Genomic DNA, 26,777 nt, shown 5'->3' with positions numbered 1-26,777 from the left:
GCCAGGAAGCACCAGATTGATCTTTAAATAGCTGATTTTCATAGTCATTGGGGAACTCCAGGCATCACCTGGGTTGTTATCCCACCTTGTCATGTTACCGACCATTACAGAGCTATGCAATATGATTTAGCAGTTGTCAAGAATGACAAGTTTGTACTATGCACACCTCTCCTGGGGTCTTGCCTGTGGGTAACCTGTGGGTATCCTGCTACCTTTCAGCAGGGGTTGAAGAGCTTTACTCTTTTATCCCTGGCCCGCCACTACTGACAGACGTTTGCCAATGCCACTATTTTATTTTTATACAGATCCATTTTTAACTAGAATGTGCTTTTTCTAAGTGATTTAGTGAGCCTGTTTACTTGCCCTATATTTTCTTTTGGTTTCTATTTTTTTTTCTTCGCTAAGGCAACCTATGGTGCAATGATTGGGGTTCAAGCCACATTCAGATAATTTCCAGTTAATGGATCTGCATTTCTCATCTTTCACTATTCGTTGCATATATGTTTTGTGTGAGCTCTTCAAAATCCAAGCAGTCTCTGAAGAAATGTCTGAAGTGGATGTGGAGCTAAGCAAGCTAGGGCGCTTAATTTTTTAAAATTTCTTTTGTAGCTGAAGTCTAGGTTTTGGAGTTCAGCAACTGATTGCAGTATTGTGCACTTCCTAGTCAATGAGAAGGTGACACGCCCTGCTCTTTCCAGATTTCCCACCTTAAACCTTATCTTACTGCTCAAAAACTGCACATGCTAGTAGTATTCAGAAAAGAGAAAGCACAGGTTGAGCAATTTTATATTTTCCACACGTCTCCCAGAACCTGGATTAATCTGCTGGCAGTCCTAGTTGAGGTATGCGGACTAAAAGTCAGGGTCCCAGCTCAAGGTTTTCAGTTATTCGTGAAAAGGCCATCTAGTCTTACAGTCCCAGAAGCCAAGAAGTCACTGACTTAACTCAAGTACTATGGTAGCTCCTTCCACTTAAGAGTGGGTGATTGACAAATCCCCTTTGATGCTCCAGTGAAAAAGAACCAAGCCATAATTCCATCGGTTCCTTCTATTGTATATGGCCTATCTGTTAAATATAGTCCTTATCCAGCTCCTGGTTTCATACAACCACTACCACCACACAAGGTCCACCTCATACCACCACCACCCAAGGTCGACGTCATACCACTACCACCACAGGAAGTCTACCTCATACCACCACCACATGAGCTCGACGTTATACCACCACCGCCACCACTACCACCCAAGGTTGACCTCATACCACCACCACCCGAGGTCAACCTCATACTACCACCACCACCCAAGGTTGACCTCATACCACCACCACCCCCCAAGGTCGACCTCATACCACCACCACATGAGCTCGACGTTATACCACCACCGCCACCACTACCACCCAAGGTTGACCTCATACCACCACCACCCGAGGTCAACCTCATACTACCACCACCACCCAAGGTTGACCTCATACCACCACCACCACCCAAGGTCGACCTCATACCACCACCCAAGTTCGACCTCATACCACCACCACCCGAGGTCAACCTCATACCACCAACACCACAACCCGAGGTAGACCTCATACTACCACAAACACCTGAGGTTGACCTCATACCACCACCACCAACACCACCCGAGGTAGACCTCATACTACCACCACCCTCACAACCCAAGGCCAACCTCATACTACCACCCCCACCACCACCACTACCACCACCCGAGCTCGACCTCATACCACCACCAACACCCGAGGTTGACCTCATACCACCACCACACCCCTACCTCCCGAGGTTCACCTCATACCACCATCACCCGGGGTCAACCTCATACCTCCACCAGCACCTGAAGTTGACCTCGTACCACCACCACCTGAGGTTGACCTCATACCACCACCACCACCACCACCCAAGGTCAACCTCATACCACACACCCTGCTCGTTACACATTTCCCACCTTAAACCTTCTCTTAGTGGTCAAGAACTGCAAATTCTAGTAGCATTCAGAAAAGAGAAAGCACAGGTTGAGCAGTTTAATATTTTCCACAATTCTCCTAGAACCTGGATTCACCTGCTGGCAGTCCTAGTTGAGGTATGTGGACTAAAAGTCAGGATCCCAGCTCAAGGTTTTCAGTTTTGTGAAAAGTCAAGCTAGTCTTACAGTCCCGGAAGCCAAGAAGTCACTGACTTAACTCAAGTACTATGGTAGCACCTTCAACTTAAGAGTGGGTGATTTTACAAATCCCCTTGGCTGCTCCAGAGAAGAAAAACCAAGAGATAATTTCATCTGTCCCATCTATTGTATATGGCCTATCTGTTCCAAACAGTCCTTATTCAGCTCCTGACCTGTAGTCGGTCATGGCCATTCTAGATGGATATTTCCCGGTGCACCTGCATCCATCCTTGCTTTGGTATTTTGGAGGAAGAATCTCCCTGAATCTGCCTTCTTAAAGTAATTGGATAAAAAAACAGGCCCTATCTCCATCTTCTTTATTTTTGTTGTTGCAGAGTTTTATATAGCGCGAACTTGACCCGAATCCAATCCGGTATCAGAGAGCTCTACATAGCACCAGTTACGTTACATGAGGACACATTATTATTTTTTTTTGTTAGGCTCGGGGAGATTAAGTGATTTGCCCAGAATCACATAATGTTCAGTGTCATTACTGAGACTCGAACCCAGTTCCCCAGGTCCGAGGTCGAGCGCTCTAGCCGTTAGACCAACTCCTCTCCCCTTCTTTGTTTCAGCAATACTCCAGTGCAGTCTCTAATGCGTCTGGCAGCCTCTCAAAGGTAAAGTGAAGTCCTCCCACATGGACGACGGAGGTAAAATACCTTAGATTGTGCAGAAATATACCAGTTGGTGCTCTCAACCCTGACAATAAGGTAAAGCCTTCATGGTAACGAAGAGCTCTATCTTAAGCAGAAGTTTGACTTGTTCCCCTCTTGCCCAAAGAGTTGAAGAGCAGCCTTGACAAAGCTGTAATGTGCTCACTAACCTAGCCACCAGGACCATGAACGGGTGTTTGTCCTGTTCTCTGTCCTGAAACCAGAGGTGCTGATAAAGATGTGAACTTCTCCCTTTCAATTTAAATGTTTCATTCCTCATCTGATATCATTCTTTAGCAGTGCAAGTCCTTCACTGCCACATCAGGTGCCGTCCAAATCCTAGCTCAAAAACCTCTCCATCTCTTTACGCCAATGAAGACCTTCCACGTGTGTAAGGGTTAGGAGCCCTTTGCCACTCCTCGGAAGAGGAGATGCTTCAGAGGGAAGGAAACCTATGGCAGTTGGTGGGAAGGCCCCATCCCACCCTTCCAAATCTTTATCTTTGAGTCCGAATAACCACAGATGATTATATTCTGTCAGTTGTGAAGAACAGCTATGCTGCGCAACTAAGTATCCTCCAGTTTTGCAGCGTGAATCTTTCTGGATTCACTATGCTGTGCATTATTCCGCAATCTTGTGGTTGGGTCCGGATTCGTAGTCTTTTCTTTGTTTTTTTTTTTTTTAGCCCAGGTGGGCGGCGACGACCCACCATTTGGCGTACCTCCCGTGACGTCGTCGTGCTTCCTGCGGAAGTCCCACCTTTGGGGCGCCATCTTCAGATTCTTTTTTCCGCCGTTGGGTCTGGATCGTCATCGGGAAGCTCCAGAGTTACAATCGAAGAAAGAAAAGCGAGTTTCGTCGATTACTACGAAGATATCACAGGAAAGGAATAGATTACATCAGGAGCGCGAAGAAAGGAAGTTTTGCGCCTTTTTCTTCGACGCCCTTGGAGAATGCGCACTCAGAGGCCCTGAGCGCAATGGACAAGACGCCATTCAAGTTCTGCCCTAACTGCCACCACAAGTTCGCGCAGAAGGACCAGCATCCGGTCTGCAACCTCTGCCTACCGGTCGACCACCAGAGTAAGGATTGCAACGCCTGCTCAGCCTTCGCGCCGAAGACGCTCCGGGTGAGAGAACGGCAGAGAAGAGCCAACGCCAGCATGGATGGCAAGGGTAAGGCCTCGTCGCTCTACGATCTGGGCCTCTCCACGGACGATGAGGACAACGTCGCCGAGGGACCCGAAAACTTCACCGTCGTAGAGACCGACAAGAAAAATGAAGACTAGGTAAGAGAATCGTCGAGCTCAAAACAGAAAATACCTCAAATCCGAGGGTGACTCGAGAAAATCTGAATCCAAGTCCACAAAGGGAGCCCCGGCGCCGAAAACTTCGACCAAGGGGGGAACCATGGACAAGAGGCCGAGCGGATCCTTCGAAAAGGGCTCCCTGGTGCCGAAAGACGCCGAAAGGCAAGGATCGTCTAAGACAACCCATGAAACGGGACGCTCGATGCAGAAAGAACGGTCGGCGTCGACGCAAGTTCCGTCAAAGGCCCGCGGTCGACGCCGAAAGCATCTCCGAGATGGAGAAAAAGAAGAGGCGGCTCGAGGCCGAAATGGAGAACATCCTTCAAAGGAAGAAGGAGTTCGACGCCAAGATGAAGGAATTCAAGATTCCAACGGCTCCACTGACGAACGTCGTCTAAGTCAAGGACTAATTCGACACCGAGGGGCTGGCGAGAGATCTCGAAGAGGAAGACGAGACCTATTATGAAGGCGAAGCCGAGGAAGAAGATCAGCAGTCGTTCTACAGCTCGGCGCCATCTACCAGCCACGACATCGAATGGCAGGATCTTGACACCGAAAACCCTGAGGAGCCCGTGGACACGTACCCTTCGAGGCCTTCGCCACCCGACGACATCGGGGTGTACAATATGGTGGTCAGGAGAGCAGCGACAGCCTTCGGCGTCAAACTCGACGAAGAGAGGCCGAAAGCCGATTTCCTCCTCGAGACCCTGCTCCCCATCCAGACGAGCCAATTCCTCCCCATGCTACAAAGTGTGATGAATCAGGGGAGAGAAGCCTTCAAGGAACCAGCGACCTGCCGTTCGATCACGCCCAGGACGGAGAAGAAGTATAAGCACTCTTCTCTGGACCCCCCTTACATCAAGGGTAGCATCACCGCCGACTCCATCATAGCTTCCACGGCCAGGAGAAGGGCCAACGTACCAGCAACTTCGGGGCCACCACCTGATAAAGAAAGCAGGAGGATAGACCTCACAGGAAGAAAGGTCGAGAGGAACGCCGCAATGCACTGGCGCATGGCGAATTCCAGTGCACTTCTCAATAGGCACCAGTACCCGCACTGGGACGAGATGGGGGAGCTAGTAAAGCACCTCCCTGAAGAATACCGCCAGAGAGCCTCGCACCTGGTGGACGAAGGTAAAAACATCGCCAACTCTTGTATAAGGACGGCGTTGGACGGGGCAGAGACTTCGGCAAGACTAATGGCCATAGGGGTCACCGAGAGAAGACCTGCATGGCTAAGAATCTCGGGATTCTAACCGGAGGTGCAGAACAACATCCTTAGCACCCCCTTCAACGGAGAGACACTGTTCGGAGCAACAGTAGACGAGAAACTCACCCAGCTGAAAAAGAAAACGAAACGGCGAGGTCCATGGGGGCCCTACAGCTGAGGGGAATGAGGCGAGGCAATCCCTCGAGGAGACCTTACGGTCGGGGAGGAAGCCAGCAGGGGGCGTCGCACCAGACGTTCCAACAGGGTGATAGTCACGGACAACAAGGTCAACAGAAGCAAAACTGGCAGTACCAACCTCGGGGCCAGTCCTTTCGCAGAAGAGGGAACGGACGTGGCCAGAGGAGGAGAGGGGGTGACCAGCCCTCATCAAAGTGACTCAGCACGCAAGAGGACGCCTACCCTCGACATGCCCCCAAGGGTGAGGCGCAGTACAATATCAGGGGGGAGAGAAGAATAAAAAAGCCTACGAGCATACAACACCAGTAGGCGGAAGACTGAGGTTCTACCTTCAGGAGTGGCGGCGTATAACCACAGACAAGTGGATACTGAGCGTCATGCAGTACGGATACTGCGTAGATTTGGAGAAAAGACCTCCAAACAGAAGACCAAAGGGAAGGCAGAGATCGGCTCAAGAACTGACCCTACTTAGAGAAGAAACATGGGAACTTCTAGAAAAGAGAGCCATAGAGGCAGTGCCGTTCAGAGAACGCAACAAAGGGATCTACTCAAACTACTTTGTGGTCCCGAAAGTAGACGGAAACCTCAGACCCATCCTGGACCTGCGTTACCTAAACAAGTTCATCAGAACGCAGAAGTTCAAAATGACTTCGCTGCAGGAGGTACTGCCCCAAATAAGAGACGGGGACTTCATGGTCACTGTGGATCTCAAGGATGCCTACCTGCACATCCCAATAAACGGAAGACACAAGGGCCTTCTAAGGTTCAACATCGACCAGGAACACTACCAGTTCACAACCCTGGCCTTCGGATTAAAATCGGCGCCAAGGGTTTTTACAAAATGCCTGTCGGCGGTCTCGGCCCACCTACGAAGGCAGGGGATCCATGTCTACCCCTACTTAGACGACTGGCTGGTCAAGGCAAACTCACGCGAGAAGTGCGAGAGGCACGCAAAACGCGTAACAGACACTCTGACGAACCTGGGGTTCTCGATTCACTGGGGTAAGTCATCGCTGGAACCGGAGCAGGTGAAGATTTTCCTGGGTGCAAAAATCAACTCCCTGAACAACACAGTGGTGCCCAGCGACAGGAGGACAGATGCCCCGACTGAAGGAGACGCGGCTCTACCAGAAGGGGCGAGCTCCGACAGTGAGGTCAGTGAGCAAGATGATGGGGATGATGGCGTCGTGTATCCAGCTGGTGCCGAATGTACGCCTGCACATGAGACCATTCCAAGAATGGCTTCAACAGCAATGGTCACAAGCAAACGGAAGTTGGGAGGATCTAGTGGTTGTTACGCACGCAGTGCAGGAGGAGATAACTTGGTGGAACAGAGACATGACAGCAGGGAGAAGCCTGACACCACCAAACCCAATGGACGCATCGCAAAAGGGATGGGGAGCGCACATGGACAACCTCAGAGTGAGGGGTCTGTGGGCTCCAGCAGATGCGGTTCGCCATATCAATTACCTCGAGTTGAAAACCATCCTGCTAGCCCTGAAGGCATTCCAGAGGCACCTGTACAACCAGAGGGTGTTGGTTCAAACAGACAACACCACGGCAATGTTCTATATCAACAAGCAGGGGGGGACACAGTCGTTCCCTCTCTCCTCTCTGGCACAGGAGATTTGGAGATGGGCCATACCTCTCAGGATAGATCTACTGGCAATTCACCTACCGGGGAAGGACAATGTGGAGGCAGACTGGCTAAGCAGGCAGACCTCGGCATCGCACGAGTGGGAGCTCAATGGCGAGGAAACGGAGAAGCTTTTCCGGAGATGGGGAACTCCCACAATAGACCTATTTGCAACACGCCAAAATGCCAAAGCTTCGCGTCCAGGCAACCAGATCAGCAATCCCAAGGAAATGCCCTATGGATAAGCTGGTCGAGGACATTTGCCTACGCCTTTCCACCGATACCCCTGTTGCACAGAGTGCTCGACAAGTGCAGAACCAGCAACATGACTCTGATCCTAATGGCTCCGCAGTGGGCAAGGCAGACATGGTTCTCACAAATTCAAGAAATGGCACAGGGCAATCCATACAGGTTCGAGAGGAGAAGGGACCTGCTCTCCATGCAAAACGGAGAGGTCCTGCATCCAGAGCCAGAGACCCTCAACTAGGCGGCATGGCTCCTGAAGACCTAGAGTTCGCGCACCTTAGATTGCCTCCTAGCACTATGCGGGTGCTGCGGGAGGCAAGAAAACCAACTACACGCAAATGCTACAACGCAAAATGGCAGAGATTTACGGTGTGGTGCAGGAAGAAGGGCTTGCAAAACAGAATGACTAGAGACTCAACAGTACTGAGGTACCTCACACACCTTCTAAAGAGTAACCTCTGCTCGAGCTCCCTAAGGGTACACCTAGCAGCGATCGTAGCCTACACCAGAGGTGAGAAGGGTGGAAGCTTCTTCACTTCGCAGGTGGTGAAGATTCATGGAAGGTGCCAAAAGAATTGCCCCTCCTAAAAGGTTGCCGCCGACAGCGTGGAATCTCAACGTGGTACTGACGGAGCTCATAAAGGCACCGTTTGAACCCATTCACAAGGCCTCACTGCAAATGTTGACGATGAAAACGGCCTTTCTGGTGGCCATAACCTCTCTACGCAGGGTGAGCGAGCTTCAAGCGCTAACGCTACAGGAACCCTACATTCAGATTCACAAGGACAGGGTGGTCCTGAGAACAGACCCACACTTCATGCCCAAGGTGGTGTCGGCGTTCCACATGAACCAGAGTATTCAGATACCGAGTTTCTTCCAAAACCAGACTACGAACGCAGAAAGGGCGCTGCACACTCTCGACGCTAGGAGAGCGGTGATGCACTACATTGAGAGAACCAAGGAACTCAGGAAATCAAAGCAGTTGTTTGTGTCCTTTGCTACTAGCTTCATGGGGAGACCAGTGACTAAGGGCACCATCGCTAGATGGATTACCCTCACTATTCAATTCTGCCACAAACAGGCTGGGCAGGAGCTAGCAGAGGGGCCTCAGGATCACTCCACAAGGAAGAAGGGGGCCACCGTGGCCTTCCTGGCAAACACGCCAATTCAGGACATATGTCTAGCGGCAACTTGGGCATCTGTGCACACGTTCACGAAACACTACTGCGTGGACATTCAGATGAACAAGGAAGCACAGGTTGGACAGAAGGTGCTTCAACACATTTTCAACGACCACCGCTCATCTACCACCCAGCCGCCACAAAATTAGGAAAACCGCTACAAAGTCTATGCACAGCCTAGTGAATCCAGAAAGATTCACGCTGCAAAACGAATAGTTTCTTACCTGTCGGTGTAGTTTTGCAGCTTGAAGATCTTTCTGGATTCACTAGCGAACCCGCCCACCTCCGCCAGTAAGATGAGGCTGGAGGGAGAGGGGGTGAAATGGAAAACATCAGAAGGAATAAAACGTACAGAAAATGGACTGAAGGACTAATCAATCGCCTAGGGTTAAAAAAAAAATAAATAAATAAAAAGAAGGGAAAAAAGAACCCAAAGATGGCAGCATGACGACGTCACGGGAGGTACACCAAATGGTGGGTCGTCGCCGCCCACCTGGGCTACAAAAAAAAAACAAAGAAAAGACTACGAATCCGGACCCAACCACAAGATCGCGGAATAATGCACAGCATAGTGAATCCAGAAAGATCTTCAAGCTGCAAAACTACACCGACAGGTAAACTATTCGTTTTTCTTACATAGCTGGTATCACAAGAATCTCTGCAGAAGGTAGGTATGCTAGGAGTAATGAAGCTGATCCCAATATAGTATGGGGCTGCGATAACCCATACTATTTCTTTTGAAGGAAAATGGGGGACTATTGCAATGTCTGTAAAATAACTGCTCTCCCTGCACATGTAAAAATACTGATTTTTGTTTTGAGAGCAGTCCGCTGTCCAAATTGACTAACGTTCTCAAAGGACCTTCAAGACACCACTTCTCTGTACCAGCCTTGAAATAACTCCGGAGGTACTTCAATTTCACACTAGGAAAACAATGCTGCGTTACTGAGTGCTGCCATGCCAAACATTTGGTTCTGGTGTTAGTTGGGACAGCAGAAGGTGAGTGGATTTAACTAGCTAGACAGCTGTCTGGACCAGGTAGCGTCAAAGGAGGATACAGAGTACATTCTTCATTGCTGCTCTAGATCCTTAATACGCTTGGGTTCTCAGTAAACCACCGTTAATCCTACTTGGTTCTTCTGACAGGATTAATTTCATGGGGTGATGCTGGACTTCAGATTGTTGAAAGCCTTCCCTCCTATATACATGTTAACTGTGTGACTGAGACTGCAACAGTGTGTTGGTTCTGGGCTATTAAGTCTTGACAGCCTGCATAGTGGTAGCTTCTTATATCAGACTCTGCACATGTATTATGGAGGTCTGTCTCGCTGAACATAAATGCATTAGCCTTGATTACCATCTCCATAGCAATTAAACAGTCTTACTAGTGGTCTGACCCAGAGACAACTTGTCCCTGGACAGGGGAAGACTTTAGCGCCCCCTTCTACGGTCATTTAGATTGAGCAGCCTTTCAACCTCACAACCCTCTAATCTGCCTGGACAGGCATGAAGAGTTATCTTGCCTCTATTGCTGGAATGGGAGAAAATTGATGCAATTCATGCACTTGTTAACTCCTGTTAGTGGACTAATTGTATGATTTCATTTTTTCTTGATGTGACCCCAAATGCATGGCATTCTTTTTAGTCTGTTCATGGAAGTCTATGGGCTCTCCTTTCTTTTCTTCAGAACTTTCATTCCTCTTGGTTCTGTATGCTTTCTCTGCTAGAGGAGCATTGCATTAATAGTAAGTATGTTGTAAATACCCAAAATCTACAGGATAAGTAAAAAATATGTTTTGAGATTTGAACATTCCCTACTTACTGGTAAATGAGAACTAGTTTACAAGAGACTTGAAGGCTAACACGTCCTCCGCTTTTGAGTGCCTTTTTTTCAGGATATCAAAGTTAGCTAATTGCATAGTTTTGGCAGCTCAAAATGAGTGGGATTTAGCTTGCTCTTTTCCGAGGATCTTAATGTTTTCTTAGATTGATTTGCTGCAACTGTTCTGCCCTATAGATGTTCCTTAATCTCTCGTAATGGTTCCTACATGGGTGGTTATAGTGTACTGGATCTGATATTCTGACTGATAGCTAGGAATTAACATTCATTCCTTGTGGTTCCCAGTCTCAGGAACTACCTTAGCATTCCATGTCGTCGACTAACAATATGGGATCTGTTCTAACTGTTCCTTGTCCCCATAATAGTACTGCTTCCACCTCTTAGGGTGCTTTTGATTTGGGGGGGAAAAGCTCTACTGGTCAGGTCATTAATGGACATAATCAGTCATATTCCTTTTTGGGAGTTTGAACACATTGGCATAAATACTATTGTGTTCGGAGTTAAATTAACAAATGTTCCTAGTATTTAAACTGTGAAGTTAATATCACGGGTATCTTTAATTTGACCGGTGGATCCTGATGACCAGCTGCATTTAGGTTACATACCATGACCGTGTTCCCTCCTGATGTTTTAAACGGTTAAATGTTAAACAATATCTGGTTGATCTCCTGAACCTATTAAGTGTGCTGATACACAATAGCTTTATAAATGTGTTTTTCTCAATATTCTTTTTGTTTATTCACAGGTATCTGAAGTACCTAACTAAAAAGTATCTGAAGAAAAATAATCTGCGGGATTGGTTGCGTGTTGTTGCAAACACCAAGGAAAGCTATGAGCTAAGATACTTCCAAATTAATCAGGACGAAGAGGAGGAAGAAGATGAGGATTAAAAAAATATTGGAACATTTTTGTACATTAATTTCCTGAAATAAAATCTGTGAAAAAAACATTGTTTTTGTTAATTTACTAGTACTATGTTGGAGTGTCTAAATCCATTTTTTCGATGTAAAATCCTTCGCACATGTATTGATCATAGGGCCTGGTGTGGTGGCTTGATTTGCAGGTCTATGGGTCAATGGCCCTGATGGGTTACCATGACGGTCTACATTTGTTAGAAAAGGACCAACAGTTCTTCAGGACATTGCTTCTAAGTGCAATCCACCCAGATGCATGTAGAACTCTATTCTTAAGTCTGTGAGCGAGGGCTGACAGAAGGCTGGTAAGTTATCAATTCATTTCTTTTCCACAAAATAAGTGTCAGTTGTGGTAATGGGAGAGGAAGGGAGCAAATTTCAGAAGTTTTAACAACCAAATTATAGAAGGCGTGTTAAAGATTTTTAGTTTCGATGTGCGCTACAGATTTATACTATATATGTTTTAATGAGCAAAATACTTCCAAGTTTTGTAAACTCATACAAAGAACAAGTGAAGATATTTTAATCCTAGAACTGAAAATGTATATCCGAGTCATGGTCTTGATGCTTTAAAAGTTTTCTGACCGTGTCCAGAAGTCAGAAAAAACTCCCAGTATTGTTTTGGACACATGGAGTCTTACAGGGGTGTCCAAGAAATTTACTGAGAAGAGTAGAAAGTTGCAGAAGTGGTAGTTGGAAGATTGTGGTAGCCACTTTCCTTAATGTTGGGGAGTCCATTAATAACACTTTAGCCCTATCTAGAGTACCCATTATGAGTAACTAGCATCATGTTATGGGGCTATTCACATGAAGAAAAGTTTGGATCATCCAAATGTTTGCAGATATGCAACATTCCACATTGCAAAAATATTGGCTTCAGTAAAGTTGGATTTAAAGGACAAATTGTGCTTGTATTAGCAATGCATCAGGTGGTATAAACACTGGTCTAATGACCTTTTTGTCCACATAGAAATGAAATAATTTGACTTGTGATTACTTCGTAAAGAAAAAGAAAAGCCCGTTTGTCAGTCTGAAGATGTTCAAGGGATTTTGTTTACTAGGCAGTCTGCAAATGTTACAAATTAACCGCAAACTTACTTAAGCATTGGTAAAGCCAAAGGGTCTTGCCAATGTATTCTAGCCCTGGTATACAGCAGCACGGCTAAAAGTGAAGGGGAAATAATATCTAACGCGGCCAGTGATGGTGATGTCATAGTGCTCTTTAAATTACAAGCGGTTTTGAGCAACCTGGACACAGGTGAGAAAGTGGGAGGAAAGAGCAGTACAGACAACAGGAAGGAGAGAACAAACCATATGGGAAATTGGAAGGTTAGAAAAATAAAGTGCAATGACTAGGCCAGCGCTGGCTGCTTCATATTTCTTTCCCCTCCTTTTTGAGTGTGGGGACAGCACAGACAGAATATTGGAGGGAAGAAGTAATAGACAACGGGAGAGTGGGAGGGGAAAAAACACAACATGGACAACCGGGGGTGGAAACGATGAAGCAAGACTGAAGAATCAACTAGGACAACAAATGACAGGGAAACGGAAAAAATAGTTCCTAAATGACAGCGCACGCAGACAAAGGTCACCTTTCAAAATGAAGTCACCAGTAGTTGGTATGTGCTCCTTATGAAAGAAGTGAAACTGGGGCACTCTGGCCAGTTAGGATGAAAAAAACGTGGCCATAAAGCCAAAGAACGGTAAACATTAGGCGGGATCTAAGCCCTCTTAGTAAACCATCTTTTGTAAGCGACAGCGCATTTTTGCTATTTTAGGTGAGATCTAAAAATAAGCAGGGGTAATGTGTGTGCTCTTGAATCTGAAATCCGTCATTTAGAGAGGTTCTGAAGGTAGCTTTTGTGAACATTGGACTATAACATCTTAAGTTAATGTTTCTGGTGTGACTATAGTCCAGCAGGGACAGAAATGAAACGTACCTTATGGTAAATATGTAAATATGTATCTTGTTTTAGTTTCTTTTGTATAGTGATGTATAAATGGTAGTAGAATTTTCTGTTTGAAATAGCAAACATCTCTGAAATGTTGATTTAAAAAAAAAAAAATAGAAATGTTTTAAGAAATTTTTTTTCTCAGTATGATTCTTGCATAACGGAAAAAGCTCAGGCTAGGCTGTGAGCTAGGTGCGATTGTGATGGAAGAACGCTTAAAACAATTTTAGGTCTGGCCGGCGACAGTGCCTGCATTCTTGCTGATGAGGGGTATTGTATACAAGGGGCATAGAGCCTACCCATTGCTTACAATTTGTTTGCTTCATTGTCACACTTATCGACTAAGTACAAATACTTTGACTAGTGTCCTTCTACTTCTGCTCGTGCTGGGATTAAGGTACTTTTTCTTTATCTTTATTTCTCCCCCCCCCCCCCCCCCCTCCCTTAATTTTTAGTCTCCCTGGCCCCCCTCCTGTCCCATCTCACCCTGCCCCCCCCCCCCCCCCCCCCCCCCCCCGCCCCCGGTTAGCGGTTCCAACAAACGCCACCTGTTCTCAGTTTCTTCTTTAAATATTTTATATAATGTAAAAAGGGCATCAGTGCGGCATTTTAACGGGCTCCAAGCAAGCCCCTTTATCTGTAGAGAATAGTAGGTAAGATTAGTGGGGAAAAGGAGGTGGATAGATAGAGAGGGTGAGAGAGGAAGTGTATTTTCTTACACTAGGATTTTTCTAAATTCTGAACATAGTCCATCAACAAAAAAAAAGGGGGCATGTTGTGGCAACATGAAGTGTAAACGTATTAAAATGAACCTTGAACACTAAAAATGTTCAGTATTGTAAAGAAGATGCAAAGATATTGTAACAGTAGGACACAAGTGATGCAGTATCAAAGTGGATGAATATTAAGGACATAAAATCTGAAAACTGCAGTTCAATGAGCCTCATTGCTGCCTGTGACACATTGTTTGATAATAGGTAAGAAGGAGAGAAGGAAGAGGGTAAGTAAGAGCAAGGAGCAAAGGAGTGAGATGATGTTTCGGGCATGTTTTTACTAAATTCGCTTATTCTGTTAACATAAAAATGGTCTTCTAAAAACTGAGTGAATTGAATGCTTGAATTAATCTCGGCCACTGGAAGTCGCTCTGGACCACATTCGAATCCATCATTTTTTGACCCGCCCCCCAATGCCACCTCAGTTTGGACCCAGCCTTATGCAAAAAGGCTTGACCCTGCTCCATCTGGAGTAGTCCAGCTTGAACTGCCAGGTTCTCCCAGGACCAAAATGCCAGCATCTCAGGACCGGTCCTTTCTATGGGCTTGTCAGCCAGGCATAGCCTTAGTCCAGGGTCACAGTGAGCATGGAAGCCACATTTGGGCATACTATCACAATTAGGACATCAGGGTGATGGATGGAATACTTTAATCTGAACCACTGGGGATCACACAAGCTGCATCCCAATCAATAATCTTTTTTGCACCATGCCACCTCAGTTTGGGTCCAGCCATATACAAATCATCCTTGACCATGCCTCAGTTGGACTATCCAGCCCGAACTACCAGGCCATGTCCTCCCTGAACCAGAACACAATCCACCCAGGGCCATTTCTGCCCTTTATGGTCTCATCAGCTAGCTATAGCTTGATTCCAGTGGCAGAGTAAGCATGGGTCCACTTCTGGGCATAACAGTTACATTCTGGATTGTAATGCTACCCCAAGTGATTCACTGGTAAGCCTTATTGTAAACGTCCTCCCATCAGCTTTTGTGTGTTTGAGCATATAACTGAGTCTACTCTGAGATGGTGTGTTGGGCCAAAGAAGATTGCTTTGGAATGCTACCCAGAGTGATTGCATGGCTAGACTTATTACAAGCATCCTCCTGTCACCTTTTATGTTTTACATAAAAATGTGGACATGTAATAGGGAAGCCATTGAACGTTGTAATAATAGTATTGAATTATGACTTGGTGTCACTTTTATCTGAAAGAAACAATTAGTTATAGATTCCTTTACCTTGTGAACTACCCCATGTGTCAGACTGGATCCAGAGAATTTTCTGTCCGCAGTACCTGTGTGTGTCGAAAGGTGGCTTTGGTCAGCTCTGCGTTTGTCGTTGGCGTCGTGGTCGCCGGGATGACGTTGCGGCAGCTACTTAGACGCCGCCCTCGCGCGCGGTCAGTGTTTTCTTTTTTCACGCCGGCCAGCGCAGATCCGGAGAGAGCGGTACCTCCAGTCACTTTTTTACTTTATGACTTACTCAACACAGTTTTTGAGTCTATCGACTCCTGGTGCAAGTTATGGATGCCCTGTTTCAAGCCTTGTGGTTCTTGCCAAAAACTGATGTCTGTGACTCCACCACCACCACCTGAGTTAGACCTCATACCACCACCACCTGAGGTCGACCTCATTCCACCTCTACCTGTGGTCAACCTCATACCACCCCACCACCTGAAGTTCACCTGAAACCACCACCTGAGGTGAACCTCATACCACCAAAACCGGATGTCAACCTCCCACCACCCCGAACCACCTGAGGTTGACCTCATACCACCACCTCCTGAGGACAACCTCATGCCACCCCCACCCTCACTACCTCATGTCAACCTCATGCCACCCCCACCCTCACTACCTCATGTCAACCTCATGCCACCACCACCCTCACTACCTCATGTCAACCTCATGCCACCTCCATTCCCACTACCCGAGGTCAACCTCATACCACCACCACCCCTGTGAGAAGTTGGCCTGGTATATGCTGCTTACTAATTCTAGTGATCACCTTGTAGCATGCCAAACAACCCTTATGGTGGTGGTGGAAGTCAACCTTGATAGACCAGCTATCCTGGTGGTAGCGTGGACAGTGCAGTTTGCAGGCTAAACTCTTGAGGGCATGTGAAGCCAGCTGTTTTACCATATGTAACCTCCTTGAATACCAAATGAAAAGACACCACACAGATATATATTCAAAATATATATGTATTTATTTACTAAAAGTATCCCCTATACTCTTTATGAGCACAGAAGCACATTCGTTTAAAACAAGGCAGTGTTTAAATATACAAAAGTTGCACAATTATGGATGGGCCAGGTGGCCAGCTAAACCATATACTAAAATAGTGGTATAAGAACCACAAATAGAAAGGAAAGAAGGCCTAGGGCCTTGAGAATCGCTGGGACAACAAGGAGCTAACTGTAGTTAGTGACCAGGAGGCCCACAGGATGCGTGTGCAGTGTGAAAAGTTACACGCGTGCACCTATTGATTTTAATGGGTGCGTAAAAGTCACAAAGTTAAAGGAAAAGGAGTCTTCTGGATGGACCAGAACCTAACAACTTGAAACCTAGACACTAGAGATGTTTCTCTACCCAGGAGCACCGGAGTGTCAGCGTTACCTCACCCACAGGAAGCGGTTGCATAGGGGTCAAAGTGCGTCGGGTTTCGTCGTGCAGGTCACTGGAGCCTGAGGATGAAGATGCTGCAGGCGGCCAGGCAGGAAGAGTTCTGGTGGATCCAAGGATGGATCTGAAGAGTAGACGACCTGCAAGCAGAGGGGACAATGTTCAAAGTCACTAGCCAGTGACCGGCGTGGCACCAGGAAGGAACCAGGCGATGTCGGGTGCCAACAGGTGAAGAAAGGAAGCTTGTCTCTGCAGCCACGTGAAAGTGAAGAGGTCGACGGCTTCCAAGAGTCACTCACGAGCTGTCCCACGAAGGCTCTAGCTGATGGCGGTGTCGGCTTCTTGATCGGAGCAAACAGGCCTTGGCTAATGCAAGCCACGCAGGAATCGAGGAAAGCTTGGTACTCTGGCCAGCAAGGTCAGAGGGGCTGCTCCTTTTCACAGGAGCAAGGGCCAGTCTGGAGCAACCAGACCAGCAGTGTTAGTTGTAGTTTTCGTCGCCAAGATGGCCACTAGCCAACGGGCCAGTAACCGGGATGACGCGTCGAGTGGCAAAAGGGCCCCACGCAGATCTCGTGGATGCTGGAGGGCTGATCTTAGGTGCAAATGCTGCTCGGTGTTGGGGCTTCTCGGGGCCCAAAGCACAGCGTTGAGGATGCCTCAGGTGCTGCGCAGTCAGCTTGTCGTGGACATTCCAAGATGGACGGTCCCACGTCTCTCGGTGCCTCCACGGGTCTCTTCTTTGCAGGGACTGTGGATCTGGCTCAGATGTCTGGGAGTCTGGGTCTTGTCGGGCTCTGGGCTCGGTCTCCGGCGGGAGGCGGCGGCAAAGCAGTCGTTGAGTTGCTGGATGGTGCCTGTATTCACAGGGTGGTCACTCCTTGGCCACAAGGGAGATTCTCTTCAGTCTTCTGTGCAGCAGAACGTCGAAGTCCAGTAGTTCTTCTTATCAAAGTCGAGTTTCAGGATGATCTGAAGTCTTGGGACACAGGTCCTACTCTTATTCCAAATCTAGGGGCCGGATTACCTGCTAGGTCCCTCCTCTGGGTGGGACCAGGAAGGGGGGCGGTTACACCCCCTTTCCTTTGTCCAGTTTCACGCCAGGACTGGGGTTGGAGAGCCCCAGCTCTGGTTTGAACTGGCATACGCTCAGGGACACCTTGTGTGCCCCAGGCATGTCTCAATCTATTCAGCCCTCCCTAACCCACTACACACAATCCTGTCTGGGGTGGTGCAAGCACCTCCCCTGACAGGAAACCCTTTGTCCACACCTCCCAAGCTGGAAGGACTCCCAGCAGCAGGAGGGCATACTTGTGTCTGTGGTAGCAGCATCCATTTTGTGATGCTGAGGCTCTGTCTAACTTTACCCGGGTTTCAGGTTAGGTACATGTCGTGTCCCTCTAGAAGGGTGGAATGCTACCCCCGTCGCTAGAATTGGCAAGGGGGTAGTATTCCAAATCGTATGACACCTTACTTGACATGTTTTGATAAAGCCAAACCAAAGTTAGCATTTGACCGCGAGGTACATAATGCACTTAAGAGTATATGGTATGGCAATATCATGAAACAGCTGAAGGACGTTGTTCCGAAAGCTGCAGACAGGCTCAGCTCATGCCAGAGCACCATCTCACATGAAACCAAGCACTCTGCCTCCAGGATTGTTAAGGCCTGCCATAGGAGTGACTGATAGGTTACCATGTGTTCATATATGTTAGATATAGATATACTATATCTAAGTAAGAGGTGATTACACCAACTTACCCCAGCTGAGTGATCAGCCAGTTGTGTCAAATAGTGGGGCCAGGGGTGGCATAATACATGCTGCAGCCCCTGGTAGGCCTTAGATACACCTATGCCCTGGGTACCTGGGGTACACTGTTACAGGGTCCAATAAGGTGAACCAGTTCTATTTGGTAATGCACTTAGCATGCATTGGCATTAATTTAAGGGAGCAGCAGGGCTGTGGGTCTGATTAGCAGGCCCACAGCCACACTGTCATAAAACCAGTGAAGCAAAAATTTGGGGTGACCATAGGATAGCAGACCCTACTCTCCTACACAACTCCCCATCCCAAACACAGGGACATTAGACTAACCTTGACCAGTTGTGTCTTCATGTTCTAAGTGGAAGTACCGGGAGAGACCATCTGCATTACCATGGTCAGTCCCTGGGCGGTGCTCCACTGTAAAGTCCATCCCCTGTAGGGAAATGGACCACCTGAGTAGTTTGGGGTTTTCACCCTTCATCTGATTTAGCCATAAGAGGGGCTTATGGTCGGTCTGAATCTTTAAGTGAGTTCCAAATAAGTATGGTCTCAACTTCTTCAGGGCCCACACCACAGCAAAGGCCTCCCTCTCAATAGCTGACCAACGTTTCTCTCTAGGGGTCAGCCTTCTGCTAATAAAAGCAATGGGCTGGTCTTGACCATCTACATTAAGTTGTGAAAGCACAGCTCCCACCCCCAACTCAGAAGCATCTGTTTGGACAATAAACTCTTTGGAGTAGTCAGGACTCCTCAGGATAGGTGCAGAGCACATGGCCTTCTTCAGGTCATCAAATGCCTTTTGACAGTTTACTGTCCACTGAACCTTTTTGGGCATCTTCTTGGATGTCAGATCATTAAGAGGAGTCACTATGGACCCATAGTTCTTAACAAACTTCCTGTAGTACCCAGTCAGGCCCAGGAAAGCTCTGACCTGAGTCTGGGTAGTTGGAGGTGACCAGTCCTTGATGGTCTGTGTATGAGTAGGGTCTGCTATCCTATGGTCACCCCAAATGTTTGCTTTTGCTTCACTGGTTTTATGACTTGGTGTGGCTGTGGGCCTGCTAATCAGACCCACAGCCCTGCTGCTCTCTCCCTAAATTAATGCCAATGCACGCTAGGTGCATTACCAATTGGAACTGGTTCACCTTATTGAACCCTGTAATAGTGTACCCCAGGTACCCAGGGCATAGGTGTATCCAAGGCCTACAGGGGGCTGCAGCATGTATTATGCCACCCCTGGCCTGGCCCCACTATTTGACACAACTGGCTGATCACTCAGCTGGGGTAAGTTGGTGTAATCACCTCTTACTTGGATATAGTATATCTATATCTAACATATATGGACACATGGTAACCTATCAGTCACTCCTATGGCAGGCCTTAACAATCCTGGAGGCAGAGTGCTTGGTTTCATGTGAGATGGTGCTCTGGCATGAGCTGAGCCTGTCTGCAGCTTTCGGAACAACGTCCTTTAGCTGTTTCATGATATTGCCATACCATATACTCTTAAGTGCATTATGTACCTCGCGGTCAAATGCTAACTTTGGTTTGGCTTTATCAAAACATGTCGAGTAAGGTGTCATATGATTTGGAATACTACCCCCTCGCCAATTCTGGCGACGGGGGTAGCATTCCACCCTTCTAGAGGGACACGACATGTACCTAACCTGAAACCCGGGTAAAGTTAGACAGAGCCTCAGCATCACAAAATGGATGCTGCCACCACAGACACAAGTCTGCCCTCCTGCTGCTGGGAGTCCTTCCAGCTTGGGAGGTGTGGACAAAGGGTTTCCTGTCAGGGGAGGTGCTTGCACCACCCCAGACAGGATTTTGTGTAGTGGGTTAGGGAGGGCTGAATAGATTGAGAAATGCCTGGGGCGCACAAGGTGTCCCTGTGCGTATGCCAGTTCAAACCGGAGTTCGGGCTCTCCAGCCCCACTCCTGGCGCGAAACTGGACAAAGGAAAGGGGGTGTAACCACCCCCCTTCCTGGTCCCACCCAGAGGAGGGAACTAGCAGGTAATCCGGCCCCTAGATTTGGAATAAGAGTAGGAGCTGTGTCCCAAGACTTCAGATCATCCTGAAACTCGACTTTAACAAGAAGAACTACTGGACTTCGACGTTCTGCTGCACAGAAGACTGAAGAGAATCTCCCTTGTGGCCAAGGAGTGACCACCCTGTGAATACAGGCACCATCCAGCAACTCAACGACTGCTTTGCCGCCGGAGACCGAGCCCAGAGCCCGACAAGACCCAGACTCCCAGACATCTCTGAGCCAGATCCACAGTCCCTGCAAAGAAGAGACCCGTGGAGGCACAGAGAGACGTGGGACCGGCCATCTTGGAACGTCCACGACAAGCTGACTGCGCAGCACCTGAGGCATCCTCAATGCTGTGCTTTGGGCCCTGAGAAGCCCCAACACCGAGCAGCATTTGCACCAAAGACCAGCCCTCCGCCATCCACGAGATCTGTGTGGGGCCCTTTTGCTTTTTGCCACTCGACGCGTCATCCCGGTTACTGGCCCGTTGGCTAGTGGCCATCTTGGCGACGAAATCTACGAACAACACCGCTGGTCTGGTTGCTCCAGACTGGCCCTTGCTCCTGTGAAAAGGAGCAGCTCCTCTGACCTTGCTGGTTAGAGCACCAAGCTTTCATTGACTCCTGCGTGGCTTGCATTAGACAAGGCCTGTTTGCTCCAATCGAGAATCGTGAGTGACTCCTGGACGTCGTCGACATCTTCACTTCCACGTGGCTGCGGAGACGAGCTTCCTTTCTTCACCTGTTGGCACCCGACATCGCCTGGTTCCTTCCTGGTTCCACGCCGGTCACTGGCTAGTGACTTTGAACACTGTCTCCTCTGCTTACAGGTCGTCTACTCTTCAGATCCATCCTTGGATCCACCCGAACTCTTCCTGCCTGGCCGCCTGCAGCATCTTCATCCTCAGGCTCCATAGACCTGCACGACGAAACCCGTCGCACTTTGACCCCTATGCAACCGCTTCCTGTGGGTGAGGTAACGCTGACACTCCGGTGCTCCTGGGTAGAGAAACGTTTCTAGTGTCTAGGTTTCAAGTTGTTAGGTTCTGGTCCATCTGGAAGACTCCTTTTTCTTTAACTTTGTGACTTTTACGCACCCATTGAAATCAATAGGTGCACGAGTGTAACTTTTCACACTGCACACGCATCCTGTGGGCCTCCTGGTCACTAACTACAGTTAGCTCCTTGTCGTCCCAGCGATTCCCTAGGCCTTCCTTCCTTTCTATTCATGGTTCTTATACCACTATTTTAGTATATGGTTTAGCTGGCCACCTGGCCCATCCATAATTGTGCAACTTTTGTATATTTAAACACTGCCTTGTTTTAAACGAATGTGCTTCTGTGCTCATAAAGAGTATAGGGGATACTTTTAGTAAATAAATACATATATATTTTGAATATATATCTGTGTGGTGTCCTTTCATTTGGTATTCAAGGAGGTTACATATGGTAAAACAGCTGGCTTCACATGCCCTCAAGAGTTTAGCCTGCAGACTGCACTAGGATAGCTAGTCTATCAAGGTTGACTTCAACCACCACCATAAGGGTTGTTTGGCATGGTACAGGGTGATCACTAGAATTAGTGAGCAGCATATACCAGGCCAACTTCTCACATTAGTGAGCAGCGGTTGGGATTTGAGCTCGCTGTGTTTTGCCAATTGTAATCTTTGAAAATATCATTTGAAAGATCATACAGGTACCTTTAGGTACATATAAAAACAAGACTAGTATACATAAGTTCTACTGAACTTAGTTGTTGTAGAGCAAAGGGAGTAGCACACGCTGACTACAACTAACTAGAAAAGGTACAGTAGGACAACACCAGTGTAGGTAGATTGCAACACATCCACCTCACTAAGAGAATGGCTGGAGCAGCAGGAGCCACTGGGCTCCCAGCTGTTGAGAGTGACCCTCAAAAGGCACCATCCAAATATTCTATGTTAAACTATCAGGAGTTAAAACAGCTGTGTAACACCAGAGGTCTTAAGCAGGGTCAAAACCCTACTATAGCCCGACTCCTAGAGCTATTAGATCACTCTGATACTCTAAGTCCCCCTGACTCAGTCCCTACAGGGTCTGGAGATGGAGGTCACCCATCTGAAGATGATAATACTAATGCCCCTATCACTCCAGAGGGAGATGATGTAGATGAGGAGGAGGCCGATTCAGATGATAGAAATAGCCAGGTGCCAGTCAGGAGACTTAGCCAGGCTAACTTAAGCTTACATGGGACTGGAAATGGGATACCTCCCTACAGACCCCCAAGCAGGCTTAATCAGAGACAGAGGGATAGAAGATCCAGTTCGAGTGGGTCTGACAATTCCACTGGCTCTAAATGCCCCAATGCCCCTGCTCAGAGGAGGACGACTTCCCCTCAGAGAAGACAGCATGAAGCCAAGATGAGAGAGGCTGAACTTAGGATTCAAAGGCAAGAACTAGAAGTTGCCTTAGCTAAGGAGAAACTTGCTAGAGCAAGACAGTCTAGAGAGAGTGTATTAGATTCCACTGGTGGCAGCAATATCCCTAAGGATAAAGACAGGTCCTATGATTATAGAAACCTGAGTAAGATTGTGCCCCCCTACAAAACTGGGAATGACATCCACAAATGGATAACTGCCCTTGAGAGGGCCTGCAGAGTACAGCAGGTCCCTCAGGAGCAGTGGGCAGCAATCTTGTGGCTCTCCTTTGAAGGTAGAGGCAGAGACAAGCTCCTCACAGTTAGTGATGAGGATGCTAGAAACTACCTGGTCCTGAAGGGTGTTCCGATTGATGGGTTAGGCTTAGCCACTGAACAGTACAGGTTAATGTTCAGAGACACCCAGAAGACACAGACTCAGGACTGGTCTGAATTTGTTGAGTGTGCCACTAAGGCTCTGGAGGGCTGGTTGCTGGGAAGTAAGGTTGCAGATTACACAGGATTGTATAATCTAATTATGAGAGAGCAAATCTTAAATAATTGTCAGAACCAGCAGTTGCATCAACACCTGATTGACTCAGATCTGACCTCTCCCCAAGAATTGGGAAAGAAATAAGACAAATGGGTTATAACCAGGGTTAAGCAAAAGAACCAGAACCAGGGTGGTGACCAGAAGAAGGCAGACGAAAAGGGTGGGGAACAGAAACCCAAAGACAAGAAGTCTTCACCAGGCCCTCAACAGAATAATGAGGGTGGGTCCCAAACTTCCAAGAAGAAGGAAGGTCAGAAAAAGCCATGGTGTAATGTCTGTAAAAACACCTCTCACGGGACCAGTGATTGTAAGAAAACTGGAGCCCCCAACACTGCAGCCCCTAAGGCACCTGCACCCACTAGTACAGTTGGCAGTGTTGGTACTCAGGCTAAGGGAGTAGTGGGGTTAACCTTGGGTACTGAAGGAGATTCTGGCCTAGTCAGAACTCTTACACAGGCTGTTCTGATTTGTGAGGTGGACATGGATTTGTCCACTACTGTGAGTCCTAGTAATCTAGGCAAGTACAGACAGACACCTCTAATAAACAATAAAGTGGCTCAAGCATACAGGGACACCTGTGCCAGTGTCACCATGGTGAAACCTGGCTTTGTGGACCCTGGACAGATAATACTAGGTGATAATTACCTAGTGACCAACGCCAGCAATGTCTCTGCTACACATAGTGTGGCAATTGTTAATGCCTCCTGGGGAGGGGTAACTGGCCTCAAAAAGGGTGTGGTAAGTGCAGACCTCCCAGTTGAATGTCTGTTGGGCAATGACCTAGAATCCTCTCTATGGTCAGAAGTGGAGTACAGGACTCATGCAGAGATGTTGGGGATTTCATCACATGTCCTTGCTGTGACCAGGTCACAGGCCAAAAAGTGCTTCACTGAACCTCAGGTCTTGGAGCCTGGAACAATGGACCAATCACCTACCAAGAGGAAGAACAGAAGGGTAAAGGCTGTGCCTTCCCTCCTGCCTGAAAGTGAAGATCAGTCTTCTCAGGAAACTGATTTTGAGACCCCTGAAGGAACTGTCCCTGAAGAGCTTGGACCTGACCAGGTTGAGTTTCTGGGGGCAGGGGGACCATCTAGGGCTGACTTAAGGCAGGCTCAGTTAGACTGTACTTCCCTTGAACCCCTCAGACAGCAGGCTGCTGGGAATGCTCAAGGTACCCATAAAGTATATTGGGATGATGGGCTCCTTTATTCAGAGGCTAGAGACCCCAAACCTGGTGCAACCAGGAGGTTGGTTATACCTCTGCAATTTAGGGGCTTCCTTCTTACCTTGGCCCATGATATTCCTCTAGCAGGACACTTAGGCCAGAACAAGACTTGGGACAGGCTTGTCCCTTACTTTAAATATCACAATAAAGACGAGACAAGGGATTGAGTCTTCTCTGACTCCCTTACCAATATATAAATCTCACACGACAGAGGAAAACGTCATGGCAAAAATAGATATACTATACATTAGGAACGGGAAATTCAAAAGAATTCTTAATACTGCCCTCACACACTTGGTAGTGTCATGCTTCATCATTGGGCCGCATCATACACCCAGGTGCAGACCAACACACTGGATGGAGCGCAATTTTTTAAAAGAGAAGATGAAGGCTAGTGGTGAGGGTAGAGTGTAATAAAGAAAGGCAAAAACACTAGAGTGTCACTCAAATCATAAAGGAAAACACATTTTTCTCCTGGAAAAAGGGACCAAGAGAGGTGCAGATATAATTATAAAACTACCTAGGGGTTAACCCGTAACTCTTTATTATATGTCAACCTCTGGCAGGATTGAAACTATCAATATGGGGTATTCAGGGCAGGTAACGACCCTTCTATCCCCACTGCAGTTACCAACATGTTTCTGCCAGCTTTTTATGCGCCAAACCAGGTCGCTCTGGCATTCGTCAGGGTGTTGGTCCCTATTTATTGGACTGTACCCCATTCGGGTATTTTATTACCTTTTTACTCTGTATATGCGGGCTTTGCCCCAACGTCACTCTTTTCTGGAAATTTCCAGGAGGATTCACAATTAAGAGTTTACGTATTTTTATTCTAAACCCGGGACTGTGGGGGAGGTGCTCTTGTCGTCACACTTACTTCAAAGAGACACTGTCTCCAGTAACCCCTCACACGTCGACGGAGGACGTGTGAGGGGTTACTGGAGACAGGAATAAAAATACATACTCTTAATTGTGAATCCTCCTGGAAATTTCCAGAAAAGAGTGACGTTGGGGCAAAGCCCACATATACAGAGTAAAAAGGTAATAAAATAACCTAATAGGGGTACAGGCCAATAAATAGGGACCAACACCCTGACGAATGCCAGAGTGACCTGGTTTGGCGCATAAAAAGCTGGCAGAAACATGTTGGTAACTGCAGTGGGGATAGAAGGGTCGTTACCGGCCCTGAATACCCCATATTGATAGTTTTAATCCTGCCAGAGGTTGACATATAATAGAGTTACGGGTTAACCCCTAGGTAGTTTTATAATTATATCTGCACCTCTCTTGGTCCCTTTTTCCAGGAGAAAAATTTGTTTTCCTTTATGATTTGAGTGACACTCTTGTGTTTTTGTCTTTCTTTATTTCACTCTACCCTCACCACTATCCTTCATCTTCTCTTTTAACCCCTTCCATGCCCATGACGGAACGGTTCCGTCATGAGCATCGGTTGCGCTGTGCTCATGACGGAACCGTTCCGTCATGGCCCCGCCCGCGCTCGAACCCTTCAGCACCGCGGGGGAATTCCCGCCGCGCTGAAGGGGTTAAAAAATTGCGCTCCATCCAGTGTGTTGGTCTGCAACTGAGTGTATGATGCGGCCCAATGATGAAGCATGACACTACCAAGTGTGTGAGGGCAGTATTAAGAATTCTTTTGAATTTCCCGTTCCTAATGTATAGTATATCTATTGTTGCCATGAGATTGTCCCTCACTTTCACTGGCCTCACATGAATGAAGATACCAAGGAGTTTTGTTGCTCCTGTGTAACCTGCCAAGCCAGTGGCAATTCGGTGGCACAACAAAGGCCCCCCCCCTTATACCACTACCTGTGGTGGGGGTCCCCTTTGAAAGAGTGGGCATTGATATTGTGGGTCCCATGGATCCCCCCCCCCCACTGCATCTGGGCACAGATTTATACTAGTGGTAGAGGATCATGCCACCAGGTATCCAGAGGCAATTCCTCTTAGGGCCACAACAGCTCCTGTTGTGGCCAGGGCCTTACTGGGAGTTTTCTCCAGAGTGGGGTTTCCTAAGGAGGTAGTATCTGACAGAGATGCCAACTTCATGTCAGGATACTTGACAGCTATGTGGAAGGA

General features: G+C 47.7%; 1 protein-coding gene across 1 annotated transcript in view; it reads left to right on the top strand.

Moving 5' to 3' along the window:
- Positions 1-13,442, top strand: part of RPL22 (ribosomal protein L22) — a 75,942-nt gene extending 62,500 nt beyond the window's left edge. The window contains exon 4 of the mRNA XM_085608877.1: positions 11,190-13,442. Within this exon, the coding sequence (XP_085465003.1) occupies positions 11,190-11,334 (145 nt within the window). The 3' untranslated portion in view covers positions 11,335-13,442. The remainder of the gene's footprint in view (positions 1-11,189) is intronic.
- The last annotated feature ends 13,335 nt before the right edge of the window (positions 13,443-26,777 follow it).

This window comes from Triturus cristatus, chromosome 1_2 (assembly GCF_964204655.1).
Source record: "Triturus cristatus chromosome 1_2, aTriCri1.1, whole genome shotgun sequence".
Classification (NCBI taxonomy): Eukaryota; Metazoa; Chordata; class Amphibia; order Caudata; family Salamandridae; genus Triturus; species Triturus cristatus.
This window is presented reverse-complemented; position numbering and strand designations above follow the sequence as displayed.